The sequence below is a fragment of the Ylistrum balloti genome, unplaced genomic scaffold (genome assembly GCF_031769215.1).
Source record: "Ylistrum balloti isolate Yb309-2 unplaced genomic scaffold, AGI_CSIRO_Ybal_v1 Utg369952, whole genome shotgun sequence".
Taxonomy (NCBI): Eukaryota; Metazoa; Mollusca; class Bivalvia; order Pectinida; family Pectinidae; genus Ylistrum; species Ylistrum balloti.
In genome coordinates, this window is record NW_026782054.1 from 103,575 (window position 1) to 121,563 (window position 17,989).

Here is a 17,989-nt window from a genome sequence, read left to right on the forward strand (position 1 = left end):
TCGTTGGACACGAACCTTCCTCCAGAACGGCCATCATATCATCTACTGTCTCACACTCCATCACAAACAGGTTCTCCACATAGAAACCCTTGTTCTTGGACCAGCGTACCTGTAAGTTCCGCCTGCGGATTGGGTTGAGCAGGTCCACCACCTGTAAAAATAACATACATCTCACTAATAAAAGGAGTTATAACTGAAATCATTATAATTTTCTCAAACTTTTTAATCAGAGATGATTGCGGTATACACAAACATACATTAACTTTTCCACTTTCATCATTTTCATGCATTTCTATCTTACTGTTATCTGTTTAACAACAACCTGTCTATAGTGCCCAGTCTCAATTTCTTTAATTCTACATCTTTACTTTGTATAACAAGCACCTGACTATAATGACCAGCCTATGGTTCAATGAATTCTGTTTCATCTTTACCTTTGCATAACAATCACCTGTTTATAATGACGTGTCTATGACTCAATGAGTTGTTTCATCTTAACCTTTGTATAACAACCACCTGTCTATAATGATCAGGTATGACTCAGCTAACTACTCCTTGTCCATGTTGACCATTGTCCTAAATCTGTGTAAAACAATCCTGTCTATAAAGACCAGTCCTCAGCTGACTGTATATTCCCATACCTTTACTTTTTTATATAAACATTTCCTTGTCTATATCTTTAGAGTACAGCTCACTGTGTACATTACTTTATTTCACAGGCTACTCTGAATTCATAATACATTGTCATATTCCCACTCTCATCTAGTATAATTCTGTAGAAAGTCAACAACGGCTCAATCATTGTCCTGTGATAAGCCCATGACTTACTGAAGGAAATTCACAGAAAATTAATCATTAATATCTATATATAGGACTATGGACTCTGTTTATATATATGTTTGTTCAAGGAACTATTTTTAAAACAAGAAGCTTGTTAAAAGCATATTTTTCTACATATCAACCTGTTAAGAACAATTATATATTTATCAATGATGGCCTGACTAAGTTTACAAGGATTCCCACATCTTTTATCAATTTACCTGTAATGGTTACACATAATATAAAATGAAATTTATTTACACTATGCTGTAACATTTGTAGTATGAGGTGATAAAATTGGGTTACAATCTATGTGGGAGAGATAGTTCAATACCACGGTATGTAATATATATATCATGTGAGACCCCCCCTACAATGATTGGCACTTGGTACGTTACCTGAAACACATGCCACGGTAATCAATCTTATATATCTAGCTTTGCTCTTGTTGAGGCAGTAAATTATTATTTAGTCGACTTCTTCATATACTTGCAAAGCGATATTGGAATTATTTTAACACTTGCATGATTATAAATCAAACCAACGTAGAATCAATTGTAAATGAAAAATATGACTTGAATCTCTGATATACACATATCAAGCCAGTATTTTAAAAAACTGTTCACATTACACCTAAAGACTTCTCATGTAATTAAACCTAATTAAAACAGTCAATACTATGGAAAAAGTGGCTACACTATTCATCACCCAGGTAATCTTTCTTCACAAACCTGCATGAATTAATAATACCGCTTAACCTCATTATCTGAAACTGTTCATCTGTTACAGCCAAACTTTTCACATTTGATCTCACTAAAATCGGAAACTCAGATAATTCGAAGTTTTCCAACAGCCCACCAACCTCCAAATAATGAAGTGTGACTGTATTCAAATAGATAACCTGTACGTTAATCTGGTCAACTGCTGTGGTGGTGCAGGGTAATTTGTTTTTTCCACCAGGAGACTAAGGTTCAATTCCCTGAATGGAAACAAAAAGGTCAGGAGTCACATGCCTAACTTTGTGGGTTTTCAACAGATCCTCCAGATTCCTCCTCCAATAAGACACTTACATGTAATTTCTTTTAATCGAGTTAACAGTGATTAAATTTGTAACAGATGTCATGATCTATTTCAGTGCCTCTGCCCAGATTCCAACAAGTGACCACTGTCCAATGCCTAACCAATTCAGCTAAAGAGAAGTTTCTTTTTAGCAAAGGGGTCTATTGCAGCTAAAATTTACCATGTTTACGTATTGTAAATTTCAGCTTTTAGTTTCCATGGTTACAAACTGATTCAATCAAATAATTGCACAATATAATCAGCAATGGCTAGATTTTCACATCTGTATTTACTGTAAAGAAACTTCCTATTGCATGCGATTTACATGTTTACTTTTATGACTGAAGCAAAATCGCAAACATTCATTGACGTAAGTTATATTGGAACATCATTAATGAACTTCAAATTTCCATACCTAGCATTTGCTGCTTTATAATAATGACAATGTCTATATGTATTAGTACATTGGGCTACATGTGTCCAAAGTTGTACTAGTTTATGGGTAGGGCAATGTGCATGCTAACCTTTTGTCCTAGTAACATCCCATAAACACACCTTTCATGACCCAATTACTGACCGCAGATTCCTACATGTGTCAAAAGTTGTTCATGTCTATGAATAGTTCAATGTGTATGCTGATCTTTGTCCCAGAAACATCCCGTAAATTTACTTATCGTGGCCAAGTTACTGACCTCAGATTCCTACAGGTGTCAAAAGTTGTTCATGTTTATGGACAGTGCAATGTGTATGCTGATCTTTGTCCCAGAAACATCCCGTAAATTTACTTATCGTGGCCAAGTTACTGACCTCAGATTCCTACATGTGTCAAAAGTTGTTCATGTCTATGGACAGTGCAATATGTATGCTGATCTTTGTCCCAGAAACATCCCGTAAATTTACCTATCGTGGCCAAGTTACTGACCTCAGATTCCTACATGTGTCAAAAGTTGTTCATGTCTATGGACAGTGCAATGTGTATGCTGATCTTTGTCCCAGAAACATCCTGTAAATTTACCTATCATGGCCAAGTTACTGATGGGATATCCCTACAGAGCTTTTACAACTGTGGCTCAGAATTAGCGAAAGAAATCACAGCTTTAGAACTGAAATCATGATAGCAGCGAAAGGAAGTTGGTTTATACTCACTGAGAACTTGAAATATTAGCGGTTAATACATTATCAAGTAACAAATTAGTGTGATTAAAAGATGTGTGACCCACTTATCAAAAATAATATTGTTTGATTCCTTCATCTAGTAGTTATGTAACCTAAAGATCAAGTATTGTGTACCTAGTTATATATGTATATAAACATACAAATATCTACCCACACTTAATAAGTCCTTCATTCAAAATTCCAATAACAAGTGTTTACTATCTGTTCATAAATACTTCTGTGGGTCATTATGAACAAACCCAAAGGTATCATGCTTTTTTTCAGCAAGTTTACTCGAAGCACTTGTCTCTTATATACAAAAAGAACACAAACTTCACATGTATAACAAGTATTTATCAGGGGATTCTCGACCTGTGACACACAGCTTTAATATAAATTTGAGTGTATTCGTTTATAATTGTACACAAGGATAGTTGAATGACATAAGGTGGAAACACTGTCAAGGGAGGTCTGGTATGTAGGAGCTGACAAAAAGGTGAAGAAAAGAAGAATGTTGACACAAGATAAAAGTATTTAGTTAAACCTTTTTATCAATACCATTCTAAAACTCTAAATAACCCACTTCTTGTCATATTATACACACAGAACCAATAATGACACTATATAGTTAAGTCTGGGGTCAATGTATACAGCATACAGCCACAACAATACACATATATGTGCACAATCTATTGAAGAAAAGATTACCTTATCAACTCAAATAAAGAAATTCAAACCTCTTAATTAACAAATTAAAACATATACAGGTATATCTATGTGACTAACTCAGAAATTTGTATGTTTTTTAAAGAAATATTTGAAAATAATTTGTTGTGAGTTCAGTTTCAAAACTTTTAAATTAATGTTGAGTCTTCAAGGTATATCCTGTCTGCCATGATAAGTTTCTGTACATCTCCTGATGCTCTAAGCTGTATTAAATCTCTAAGTAATTATAGTAATCAGCAGTTTTGAGCTGTTCCCTTTTAACCAGTTTGTAAAAGTCTTATCCTCAAGAGATATTAACATACATCTAAATCACTGGTAATTAACACCATCAACATCATTTGTGCAAATATCAATTTAATTTTAAGTTTAAATTCACTGTAAAAAGTTATGTTGATAATTATCACTTCACCATATATTTTCGTGTCAATTCCAGGATGGCTTTAGGAAATATACTACTATCCATCAGAAATGGTTTTATCAATGGTACAAATACCATATCTAGTCCACAAATAACCCTATAATAAACTAAAATAATACATACTTGTTCATTTTAGATTTCAAGGTAGGTTTTATTTACCTGTATAGATATTGAGGTAGGTTTTATTTACCTGTTCATTATAGATCTCAAGGTAAGCTTTATTTACCTGTATAGATCTCAAGGTAAGCTTTATTTACCTGTATAGATCTCAAGGTAAGCTTTATTTACCTGTATAGATCTCAAGGTAAGCTTTATTTACCTGTATAGATCTCAAGGTAAGCTTTATTTACCTGTATAGATCTCAAGGTAAGCTTTATTTACCTGTATAGATCTCAAGGTAAGCTTTATTTACCTGTATAGATCTCAAGGTAAGCTTTATTTACCTGTATAGATATCAAGGTAAGCTTTATTTACCTGTATAGATCTCAAGGTCAGCTTTATTTACCTGTATAGATCTCAAGGTAAGCTTTATTTACCTGTATAGATCTCAAGGTAAGCTTTATTTACCTGTATAGATCTCAAGGTAAGCTTTATTTACCTGTATAGATCTCAAGGTAAGCTTTATTTACCTGTATAGATCTCAAGGTAAGCTTTATTTACCTGTATAGATCTCAAGGTAAGCTTTATTTACCTGTATAGATCTCAAGGTCAGCTTTATTTACCTGTATAGATCTCAAGGTAAGCTTTATTTACCTGTATAGATCTCAAGGTAAGCTTTATTTACCTGTATAGATCTTAAGGTAGATTTTAATTACCTGTTCATTATAGATCTTGAGGTAGGTTGTATTTACCTGTATAGATCTTGTGGTAGGTTGTATTTACCTGTATAGATCTTGTGGTAGGTTGTAATTACCTGTTCATTATAGATCTTGAGGTAGGTTGTAATTACCTGTATGTTATAGATCTTAAGGTAGATTGTAATTACCTGTTCATTATAGATCTTGAGGTAGGTTGTAATTACCTGTATGTTATAGATCTTGTGGTAGGTTGTATTTACCTGTATAGATCTTGTGGTAGGTTGTATTTACCTGTATAGATCTTGTGGTAGGTTGTAATTACCTGTTCATTATAGATCTTGAGGTAGGTTGTATTTACCTGTTCGTTATAGATCTTGAGGTAGGTTGTATTTACCTGTATAGATCTTGTGGTAGGTTGTATTTACCTGTTCATTATAGATCTTGAGGTAGGTTGTATTTACCTGTATAGATCTTGAGGTAGGTTGTATTTACCTGTATAGATCTTGTGGTAGGTTGTATTTACCTGTATAGATCTTGAGGTAGGTTGTATTTACCTGTATAGATCTTGAGGTAGGTTGTATTTACCTGTTCGTTATAGATCTTGAGGTAGGTTGTATTTACCTGTATAGATCTTGAGGTAGGTTGTATTTACCTGTATAGATCTTGAGGTAGGTTGTATTTACCTGTATAGATCTTGTGGTAGGTTATATTTACCTGTATAGATCTTAAGGTAGATTTTAATTACCTGTTCATTATAGATCTTGAGGTAGGTTGTATTTACCTGTATAGATCTTAAGGTAGATTGTAATTACCTGTTCATTATAGATCTTGAGGTAGGTTGTAATTACCTGTATGTTATAGATCTTAAGGTAGGTTGTAATTACCTGTTCATTATAGATCTTGTGGTAGGTTGTAATTACCTGTATGTTATAGATCTTAAGGTAGATTGTAATTACCTGTTCATTATAGATCTTGAGGTAGGTTGTATTTACCTGTATAGATCTTAAGGTAGATTGTAATTACCTGTTCATTATAGATCTTGAGGTAGGTTGTAATTACCTGTATGTTATAGATCTTAAGGTAGGTTGTAATTACCTGTTCATTATAGATCTTGTGGTAGGTTGTAATTACCTGTATGTTATAGATCTTAAGGTAGATTGTAATTACCTGTTCATTATAGATCTTGAGGTAGGTTGTAATTACCTGTTCATTATAGATCTTAAGGTAGGTTATATTTACCTGTTTGTTATAGATCTTGTGGTAGGTTGTATTTACCTGTATAGATCTTGAGGTAGGTTGTATTTACCTGTATAGATATTGAGGTAGGCTTTATTTACCTGTTCATTATAGATCTCGAGGTAGGATGCCCGAATGGTCTTGTTTCCTCCATTCTGTTGTAACATGTGAATTAGGTACTCAAATGAGCGCTGCATAATCCCCACCATGTCTTCCGGGGGATGCTTTCCTCCTTCAAACTGAAATCACAATTCAAAGCAATATTTTAGGACAATAAGTTAGACACCAATGTAATCACATATAATAAAATTTACCAAACAAAAAACAGATATTCCAGCTACACTGCAGTTATAATGTAAAAGCGTTTTGTTGAAGTGATATACTGTACAGTCTAATTAATGAAATGAGCTGATTATCAATGGAGGTTTGTTATTTATGACATTTTCTCCTGAAAACTAGTCATAATTAATAATGGTATACATATAAGGAATAGTTATGATGGTATTATCAAAATGTATATTTCCCAGTTGTGTGATGTGATTTTCATGACACAATATTCTTTTTAAGTTTATTAAGGTGTTAACCCTGAACCTAATGCACTTATCAACTTCCTTATTTAGGAAAGAAATTTCAAATATATCTTAAAGATATAATTCATCAATAAAATTTCTTAATTATTCACAATATAAATGTCATATATCAAAGCAGTGTACCAGAAATACACACAGCTCAGGATAACATTCTGATTTACTCACTTTACCTTTGAAATGATTTAATATAAAATTTGCTTTATTTCAGGATAAATTCTGACCCAACATGAACTTTGAACTTTACTCAGATGACTTTTGAGGTGGTTCAAGAAAATATTAATTTTGCTTTATTTCAGGAAATCTCTGCCTCAGTCTGGGGGCAATTTGTCACAGCATCCATGGAATCTCAAATGCTGCAACTAATTTGTTACCTTGAAAAAGAGGCTTAAACTAGCAGTTTTCTATTTCAACATATGAATGTTAAAATGTGAAAATGTGAAAAAATGTAAAAATGTGAACACAAATGATAAACAACAAGGTACAAGGGTTACGTTAATGGCATTAAATTCATGAGTAAACATACACATACATAAGTACTATATATTATTTTGTTACATACTAGAATCTTGTTCAGGAGAATAACAATAGATATTAACTGGTAACAGAACTGATCTATTACACCAGTGAAATTACTCAGAACTCAGTGCATGTGTACTAAAGTACTAAATATTATGATATATTCACCCAAACTTCTGTTCATTTTAACAAACATTTGCCTATAGCATCACTTACATGTGTTATATAACTATCATTTTTTTATTCTCCTTCAGTTAAATTTTCTTTAGTTCACTTCTTTTCCTAAGATTCAATTCTTCCTATGTCAATGATATTTTTCCTCAAACTGAACATGATTCTCTTAATTTATTGTACTGTATGAGTTACATATCCAAATACTGTAACCTAACTATTCTTATATAATGTAGTTATTTCATGGTTATTTCCTGAAATATTAAGACTATAGTCTCTACCTTATTGTTTCAGCTGTATTTCAAGGAAATAAGTAATTGTGGCTTTAGGATTTATGTAAATTTATCACATAATGTACAAACTTTATGAAAACATGTGCTTACACAATCAACTTTACATAAGCAGGAAAAGACTAATTTTAATCTTATCAAACATCACAACTGCAGGATGACATGCAAAATAACATCAACGGCTACAAAAAAAAAATAATAAAACAAAAATTGACAGATTACTGATTATAATCACATTATTGACTGGATACGTGCCTGATTTAGTCAACTTTTGAGACTGCAGGTCTCAAGTGAATCCGTCTATTTACCAACCTATTTGCATCGCATAAAGTGATGATACATCTGTAAATGTGTATCTGTATTACTGATATTTAGCAAATTTACACATCAGTACTATTTCATCACCTGTATGTAAATAAACACACTCCTGACTGAGTAGGAATCAATATCCTTGGACTCCTGGCTTATTTAGTAAGAATCAACATGCTTGGACTCCTGACTTATTTAGTAAGAATCAATATGCTTGGAACAATGGACTTATTTAGTGAAGATCAACATGCTTGGACCCCTGGGCTTATTTAGTGAATATCAACCTGCTTGGACTCCTGTGCTTATTTAGTAAGAATCAATGTGATTGGCTCCCTGGGCTTATTTAGTAAGAATCAATGTGATTGGCTCCCCGGGCTTATTTAGTAAGAATAAATGGGATTTGCTCCCTGGGCTTATTTAGTAAGAATCAATGTGATTGGCTCCCTGTGCTTATTTAGTAAGAATCAATGTGATTGGCTCCCCGGGCTTATTTAGTAAGAATCAATGTGATTGACTCCCTAGGCTTATTTAGTAAGAATCAATTGGATTTGCTCCCTGAGCTTATTTAGTAAGAATCAATGTGATTGGACTCCAGGGCTTATTTAAGGAACACACTTTCCTATCCATGTAAAATCTAGTGTTAATTTAATCAAGTTCATGCAAAGTGAATGTGAGCAAAAATTGCAAAACAAACGGGCAACTTAATTCATGCTGCGACAAAAATAATACGTTCACGTGGGGCGGGAGTGCAACAACATGTTCAATACAAACAATATAACACAGAACAAGTGAATTCAAGAACCTGCATGCCATTCTGATAAAATGTTTAGGTCTGGGTGCAACATCAATATCAACTTATTTGGAAAATATATGTAAGGTTATCAACGATATGCAGGTGTTACATACATGGGTCTCTGAACAATTTGGCAATACATTTAAAAGTACCAACCTCATCATAATACTGAAAGTTAAAGAAAAAAATTATTTAATGGTAGGAAGATGTAAGTACTGCAAAACATACTCGGTATAACACCTAACAACTCATTGGTTAATGAAAATAGACCCTAAAATGAAATTAAATGATAGTTAACTAAAAAGGAAAAAAAAGATTAATGGCACCACTTAAATCCTGTAAACAGGTGGGAATATATTTGTTTATGATGAAGCACCTAAAGCTTTCTAGCACTTTTCATATATATTTGATAATTTCAAATTGACGATAAGGATGACTAGACAACATCAGAAAACATCAGTGAAAATTTATTTGCTGACATGTTTCACCATAATAGGTTCTGAAGACCTACACTGAAACTTGTGCACAAGTAAATTCTGCTGGTATCTTTCTCGACAGAAAGAATCAATCTATGGAACCAGAGGATAACCACAATGTTAGAAACATTTAATCTGATGGAGGATATCATTTTTTGGTATCAATTATCCCAATTGATCCGTATCACTTTCAGTATATATAAAATTATCTCTGAAAATTATAGATTCTTTACAGTGCATTATCTTTCTACATGATTCAGCACTGTCTCGAAGAAAAATACCATTTATATTAACAAAGTATTGACTAATTCTATATCAGATGGTGAAAGTATAGCAAAAACCTCAACATTCTGATGAATCAAGAGTGATGCAACAATAAAAGAAAAAATATTTTAGGAGATATGGCAGTACGGTGGGAAGTATTGTCTTTCAACATACAATATACAAATACATGTATCTGAATATGAAAATTTCCATTTTTGCCCCAAAAAATGTTAGTGACTGCAAGCAAGACGTCAAACTCTGTATTAGACAATGAAGACCGGACACTGACTTGTGATCCAATGAAGTGTACAGGTTAATAATAAAATCACATCTGTGTAGTAATGTTTTGTCATGTCACCTCACTCAAACTCAACACAAATCATAAATGGATGTAAAGAATTTCAAATAAACTATTTATCTTTATGTCAATTGCCAAGTTATCTTTACTTAGACACTATTAGCAATATAACATTTCTTATCAACTTGATTGGAAAGTGTATTATCTATATCCAACCCAGTGTGTTAGCCTTAAATGACTTATTGTAATTTCAATGTTTTTTAATTGCCTGTGTACTCAGTACTTCACCTTTAGTACCAAACAGAATGTACATACCACATATAATCATTAAGTAATGTAACGCCGTCAATACTACCACTAACAAGCCAAGTACTTTTAATCTCTTTGAAAAAACATCTATCAAATACGTTACAAGAAGATATCAACACTACGTGAGGGATTACAACTGGTAGCTGACAAAGAGTTCAATAAAAATTACAAATGGTGAAACTGATGCTATGTTGAAGATTCCATGACAATATGGTACTAACAGAGAGGTGTTTTCTACAAGAAGACAACACTCTAATCTACCTATATTGTAGAGTAAAGAGAAGCTATGCCTAATACAAAACACTCATCCAGGATTTCTGTTTTTTATTTCAAAGTTTCAAAGCCTTGTATCATAAAAACTTTCTAAATCCCTGCTCATATTTTACAATAGTTACATTCATGGCAATTTGTGTTTCAAAGGCTTAAAATACATGTGCTGTTATGGGTCGTTTGTTGGCAAATTTAACACTTTATCCTAATTGCTCTGGCTTCCCATCTGTTGTGAGGTAGACACCAGTCACAAGGAGACTCTGCCTCAAATTGACCCTGGCTGTAAACCACACAACAATAATTACAATAATGACACAAACCAATCTTACAAACTCACCCCAAACTTGTATCATTAATTGTGACTATCAGGCCATTGTATTTAAAGAACATATCATTCATTTTCTTTCTTTCACCTGGTAGAAATAGTTCTGATATAATGGACTATGATTTCAAAATTGTGAACAACTGGAATCTAGTTTATTTTCATCCACAAATGACCTTGAAAATGTGTCGATTTGACCTTGAGAAATGCTCTACGCCTCTGTGGATACCTGTAACAACTATATGTTCCCTGATACTAACCTGTTGTGGCGGACCTGTCATTGTGTGAGTTTTACCAGAACCTGTCTGTCCAAAGGCAAGAGCTGTGCATGCATATCTGAAAGAATAGAAGTTTTAAATATTATTCGAAAAAACTATTTGAAAGAACAGGAAAATCGTATTTTTGCCAATTCTGAAAGAACCTGAACTTAGCTAGACATCTGGGGTGATAACTCCAACTGCACTCTTACATCTGAGCCAAATTAAAGTTGGATATTCCGTAAGTCAAATGACAGGGCTGCATTCATTTTAAGCTATGTGCAAGTCACAATAATTAACCAATAACTTGTGTTTGCAAAATATCCATTTTTTATGGTTTTTCTGAAATTTGTTTAAACAGTTGCATCTAAACTGAAATACATGTATTTAGTAATCCATTTGATAGTTGACCTCAGCTGGTGACCATCTACCTACAGCAGATTTTAATTCTACCGCGTGTAGCTTAATTGGCTGAGTGCAGGGGTCATGGGTTCAATAACAGACAGAGGCACACTACTCCTTTTCTGTTACATATCTCAATTAAATATTCAATGATAGAATAAAATCTACTCATCCTTTGGAATAGTTAATGTCACATGGTGACCATCTATATATTTCTACAGTAGGTGGTACTTTCATTTTATGGAAATAAAGAGGGTGGTCCTATTTACCAATAGTAAATGGTCAAACCATATCCCATTAGTCCTCAAAGTATTGTTCCCACTGTTGTTTACAAAAAAATTGAGTTCCCTTCACCCCAATAGACTTCAAACCAAATTTCGACAAATTCTGTGCATATAGAAAAAGAATTTTAAATAATAAGCTATCTTTCAACTATTGACCCCAGTCAGTGAGGCCCTTAGGGTTGAAGATCCACTGTTTATAGTATATACGTTTCCACTTCCCAAGGATGCATCTGATGAAATTTGGTAAAAGACTTTCTTAGCCGTTTGAAACTAGTAGTGATTCACAGGTAAGCTAATCAATAGACAATAGACAATGGACTGATGGACGATGAATACCATGACAAGCCACTAAAGCTTATTCAGTTCTTCGAGCCACTGGTGAGCTGAAGATATACTTAAATGCTCTTTAATCCTACGTCAACAAATCTCAGCAAGTTAAAAGAAATGTTTACCCATTCAAAGACATGTCTACAAGTTTTTTCATCCCAGAGTGTTCAAACAGGTCCTGCTGCGTGGCTTCCGGCTCAAACACCACATTGAACCCAAACGACCGCACTGACGTGTTTGCATCACACTGTGTCAAAACCAAAAAAAAAACACATCTAAACAAACACATAAAGTCAAAATCAACATATGGACCATTGGGAGTGTGTTGGAGAAACATGAATGCCCCAGGTAGCTGGCAACTAAACAGAAGTATGGAAGCTTTTAGTAGTGTAGGATTTAAGATGTATTTTTAAAATTCCCAATGGTGTTAGACAAGGCTGTCCAATCTTAAATTTAGATTGCCATAAACCCCCCTACTATAACCAAATCATATTTTCATTACTACATACCGGTACTAAACTGTGTCTGTAACCTATCCACTTCATGCCTACTGGCACATAATTACCTATTTCTGCTAAGGAATAAATGAGCTTATACCCTTGATTTTAAACCAAAAATCAAATCTAAATTGTATTCACTAAAGATGCTATTTTCAAAACTTCGAAAATCAGTTTAATCTTTAAAATGAATTTCTTGTTTCGATTTTGGAGTTCATATTTATTCAAACCGTAATCAGTTGATGTCTTAGACTTGACCTTGCTAAATGAATGACCTTACTTTCAGGTAAAATATTGACCTATGCATTATTGTAATGTAAACTGAAGATTACCTAAGATGGAAACATCAGTAATCATCAAGATTTCAACCAAAGTTCTTCACTACTCCCCTAACACCATAACATGGCAAGAACGCAGGTCTCCTTATAACCAAAACTGTCTTGATTCTACAAAGTTTGAAAACCTTACCTCAATTCTACCAGCACCAGGAAAGGACGCCACAAATGCATCTTTTCTCATAATTTCTTGATTATTGAGTGGTCGAACTCTGAAGCAGAAAGTATTAAATTACAATATTTGGATAGTAAATTACAACATTTGGATAGAAGTTTAGATACTATACAATTAAACATATCATACAGTGTATACAACAAAGAGGCCTAAAAAGCCTGCACCACGCAGTGTTGTTTTATATCTGATTAAACAATTTTGAAAAAAAAAAGTCCTGATGTCAGACGACAGACTGCTGGCTGAAGGACAGAGAGTGCACCTTGGCATAAGCTCACTAAGCCTCTCATCTGGGTGAAGTAAGTTTAGAAAGTGCATCTTGTGATCTTAGAATAATATTTCAGCTAATCAATCACAATAAGTAAATAAAACCTTTTATAGGAAATCATAAATGATTTCGCTAAATTAAACCCTTAAGCTTTTGAATGTTTAAACATGTTTTCTTAAGTGACATTTTTGACATACTATAAAGGAAGGGGTTTTATGTGTGTTTTTTACCGCCTTTAGAGAATGCTGAGAGGAAAATCTCTTCTGGAAGACTCTAGTCCCACGCTTTACTGTAATCCTTACATAGCATATCTGAGATTTTACAAACAGCGATATTAGCTCAGAATATAAATCTGTACCTGATATCCTTTTAAAATTATCCTACATCAAAAATTTACGATATTTATTAAAGTATGGGGTTTGTACGGAACATTTCCGACATTTCATATAATCCAAAGCATTCCCCGAAGTCCCTTTCTACATTTCAATGCATCTGTTTCCTTGTATCTTGAAAAGGAATTATCACTGTAGTACAAGAGTTATTTCCCTTCTTTGAATCTTTGTTGTGTGGTGGAATTGAAAAAAAATTAAAATCTGGCAAAAGACTTAATATTTTGGAGGTAAAGGGTAGTGTAATAGTGTTGTATTTGTCTAAAATATCAAATCTTTCAACTTCTTCTAGCATGTTCATATAAAATAAGTACTTTTATGAGATTAGACATTAAAGTTTCAACTACATATCTATTCAAATGTCGCCTTAAAGAATTTACACTTGATTATGTTACTTGATCGTTTTCCTTAATTATTCCTAAATGATTGAAATCTATATTTATAGAAGCAACCTCCTAAAATTGAATACATATAAAGAAGATATTATGATTTTAAGATCGTTAAATGACAATTACCAGTAGTTTGCGTAATTGTTTGAAGAATTTCTTCTTTGATATGTCTAGAATCACCTTCATTTAAAAAGAGTAATCCTTATTGCAATAACTTCTGTAGTGAAATGGGTCTTCCTTGCAGTATACCACTACAGTATGCTGAAGTTCTGTTTGGGCAACTTGTCTTGTAAATACAGAAATGCTCTTGGGCAGATCGACCAATGCTTGACGCTAGTGCAACTTCCATTGTTATTGAATCTGCTGTTCAGGGCATCAGTGAACACACAGGCTTTTATAGCTCCGCTCACTGCTGTACTTACAGACCACTTTAGTCTGTTTTAGATTATGTACAACACTACTATTGTCCAGAAGGACAAAACAATTGTATGATGCAGTTTTAATTCTCATTTGACATGAAGCCTTATATATTACTAAATTTAAATTTTGACTGTAAATTTTGGGAGGAAGTTGACGATGAATGGACGGATAGATGTACAGGTTATTTAGTGTATAGCTACTTTTTAACAGTCAGGGTCATTTATGGATGTGTCAGGTATGGGTCAAGGAGGAAAGCCAGAGCTCCAAGAGTTTAAAAAAAACTCCTGTATGTACCTGCGGCCAGTACCTGGTGACTGCCTCATGTTGGACTCGAACCCATGGCCAAGAGAAGGATGGCTAGTGATATAGACAGTCAGACCTAAACTACTTAGCCAACACAGCCCTGTGGACAATGTCATATCGTTGTGTATCCTTTAACTTTGACAGGCTTATAATCACAAGAAAATGTGTGTACTTTAAAAGTCTTCTGAATATACCTATGATCTATATACTGATAATGTGTAATAGCAATTTTAAAATTCCAAATCAAAGGGATCACCGTCCTGCTAATGTATCTTTCGTGAAGAATTTGTCGCTGATGGTAAAAGCTCTAACATAATCCTGTATACATGCATTTGTTTATCTAGAGTGGAGCTGAGAATTTAATCTCAGGGTTTAAAGAGTTACACCATCATGGCTATTCTACAGTCACAGAACTATTTGTTATCAAAAATGTAAACTTATAGGGTTAATGGTGGGTCAAATCTAAAGAGGTTTTGAAAAATAAAATACTTGCCAGACACATATTGTGGTTACATATATGGCCGATGGCCAGGTAGATTTATAAAATCTGAATTAAAAAATCATGAATGTTTGCATTAGTGTTGTCACACACTGACAAATATTCTCACCAGATTTTCCTCGTACGCAAAAATCCGAATTTTAATTTACGTTTTTTAAAAAGTTTGCAACGTGCATAATTCATGATATATCTACATGTTTTTTGACTCGATTATAAAGGAACTAACATCTAACAGACTTATTGCAGTATAATTTGAAGCATGTCTTTGAATTTTGATTCAACTGTAATACATTTTGATGGGACCATTGCTGAAAACTTTGATATAAGCTTATTGCATTTATCTTTTATATAAATATAAACTTTATTCATTTCATAATTGCGAAACAATCATTTCAACTTATACCTGTCACTCTTGTTGGCCCGGATTAAGTGCGTGAGGGGGCTGATTGTGGGAGGAAGCGGGAGTGCCCAGTGAAAACCAACATGGTCAGGCACGTGACCCCTTACCTTTGCACTTCAGTTCTGGGAATCGAACCCCGAACAGCTAGGTGAAAGGCTACATGCAGTAAATATAAAGTAAGCTAAACTTCTTGTTCTGACATAGTAGTGTTAATGCTTAAAGTAAAAATATATGGAATAAAACCATACAAATATCTATAGTCTAAGTTTAGTTTACTGTTGTCATATTAGTGGCCAGGGTCATTAAAGATGTGCAAAGTTTGGGTCATGGAGGACAGTTTTCTGTGTAGGCCTCAAACTCGAAACCCAGTGGTCGAGGGCAAGCGGTAAAGGTCAGGGGCTTTGACCAATCGGCCACCATGGCCTCTTATAAGTCTGAGTTATACAAAATTATAACAGAATATCATATTACCGAATTCATCCTGTTATCAATGGTAATATTTCAAAGCCCAGGGCGACAACATCTAACTTAACACTTTGATTACAGAGATGGGCTTATTATCTACATTTCTACAGAAATTGATAATTTATGGGGATGGGCTTATTACCAGACATGGGTTTTAAATTGATAAGTATGAAATATCATACAAAATAAACAACAATGATTGATAATCCTGTAATTATTTTAGGTACCTCAATCATATCACTGTAACATCCATGTGAAATTACATACACATATATATATATATATCAACAATCCAATCCTGATTACTAACAGACTTTATTTGAATGGAACAAGAATCTCGTGACTAGATATTTGAGTTTGACAACCTCTGGCTAGGAGCCATTTATTAGAAGAGCTAGAACACTGACTTGGGTATCAAATGTGAGATCAATGGATCATGATCAGACATTCAATGTTCAGTTTATGGTACCTCCTAGTGTTATATAGAAATAGAACTGATTTTTTTTTAAATGACAGTCGGAGATAAATTTTTAATGAAGTATTTTTCTGGTTTAACATTCAATCCATAACAGTTTAAGTTTCAAATTTAAAATTTGTAAACAATATCCTGTACCATGTGATTTAAAATATCAAGTGAAATCAGCTGTCCTTTTTATCTTGGATATGCAGATAAAGTAGAACTTTCTGATGAAATCTTAATGCTTGCAATTAAAAAGCTACAGTGCAATTATTTCAACTCATGTACAAGGTTAAAAGTTTTTTTTAAAAATACAAAAGATAAAACACTGAAATGTGGACATGAAAGAATATTAAGTCTTAATTTAGAATGAATAGTTCCTTCAATTCGTAATTTTCATTAACTCCGGTAAGCAGGTATGTCTTTAATCTGTGAGAATAATGTTATGAGAAAAAACATAATCTTCTCATACAAACGTATGACATAATGAGTCTGCTGACAAGAATAGAGAAGACTGTATTAGGAAAAGATAGCGTTATGAAGATGGTTGGTTGTTTTTACTTCATGTAACTTCTTATCAACAGATATAGACATTTAAGGATGGTTATCCAATGTATGTCTGGAAGTTGAGAGTGTGTGGTTGGCGTGCATGTATTTGTCAAAGGATGCAATATATGTTTTGTTTGTGTAAACCTGCTTGTGAAAGTGTGGAATTGAAACCAATTCTAACATGACATCATACTTAAGTACATAGTCAGAGACCAACTGGTCACATGACACTGACAATAGACAAAACCAGTTATACTTCCATAATGCAGGATACAAAAAATTCTCAAGTACCTTTTTTATAGACTCTGGTATTTTTCGGCCAAGGGTCAGCCCAAAGCCTTCCTCATTTACATAGGTAAATAGTCAACTATGTGTAAAGGGCACCATTGAGACTGTCACTGAGAGACCTATATATACCTTACCAAAATATCTTTTTACAGATGCTTTCTTTCTTAATCAAATTTTACATGTATCCAAAATCAAAAACACATTTTAAGGAAATTATTTGCTTAGCCTTGGTGTATCATGAAACAGTGCTATATTGACAAACGATCCAATATCTCTTAAAAAGTGCAGACGCAGACTTCCTCTTGATAATTTAGAGCTCTGTCAGGCAATGTATAACAACGAAATGCATTGATAAATTTTACACAAAACAGAATTGTCACATGTGAGCAGCCCCCGGACTTAACCATTCAGATCTACACAAGGTAAACAAAGACCCTGTTTCTACACAAAATAGTAAATACATATCCAGT

General features: G+C 33.5%; 1 protein-coding gene across 1 annotated transcript in view; it reads right to left on the minus strand.

The window, feature by feature from the left end:
* LOC132547377 (kinesin-like protein KIF12) overlaps positions 1-17,989 on the minus strand; it is a 62,402-nt gene that overhangs the window by 34,951 nt on the left and 9,462 nt on the right. The window contains exons 3-7 of the mRNA XM_060211136.1: positions 13,054-13,132; positions 12,214-12,335; positions 11,058-11,154; positions 6,312-6,449; positions 16-151 (exon numbers count right to left, since the gene is read on the minus strand). Of these exons, the coding sequence (XP_060067119.1) occupies positions 16-151; positions 6,312-6,449; positions 11,058-11,154; positions 12,214-12,335; positions 13,054-13,132 (572 nt within the window). The remainder of the gene's footprint in view (positions 1-15; positions 152-6,311; positions 6,450-11,057; positions 11,155-12,213; positions 12,336-13,053; positions 13,133-17,989) is intronic.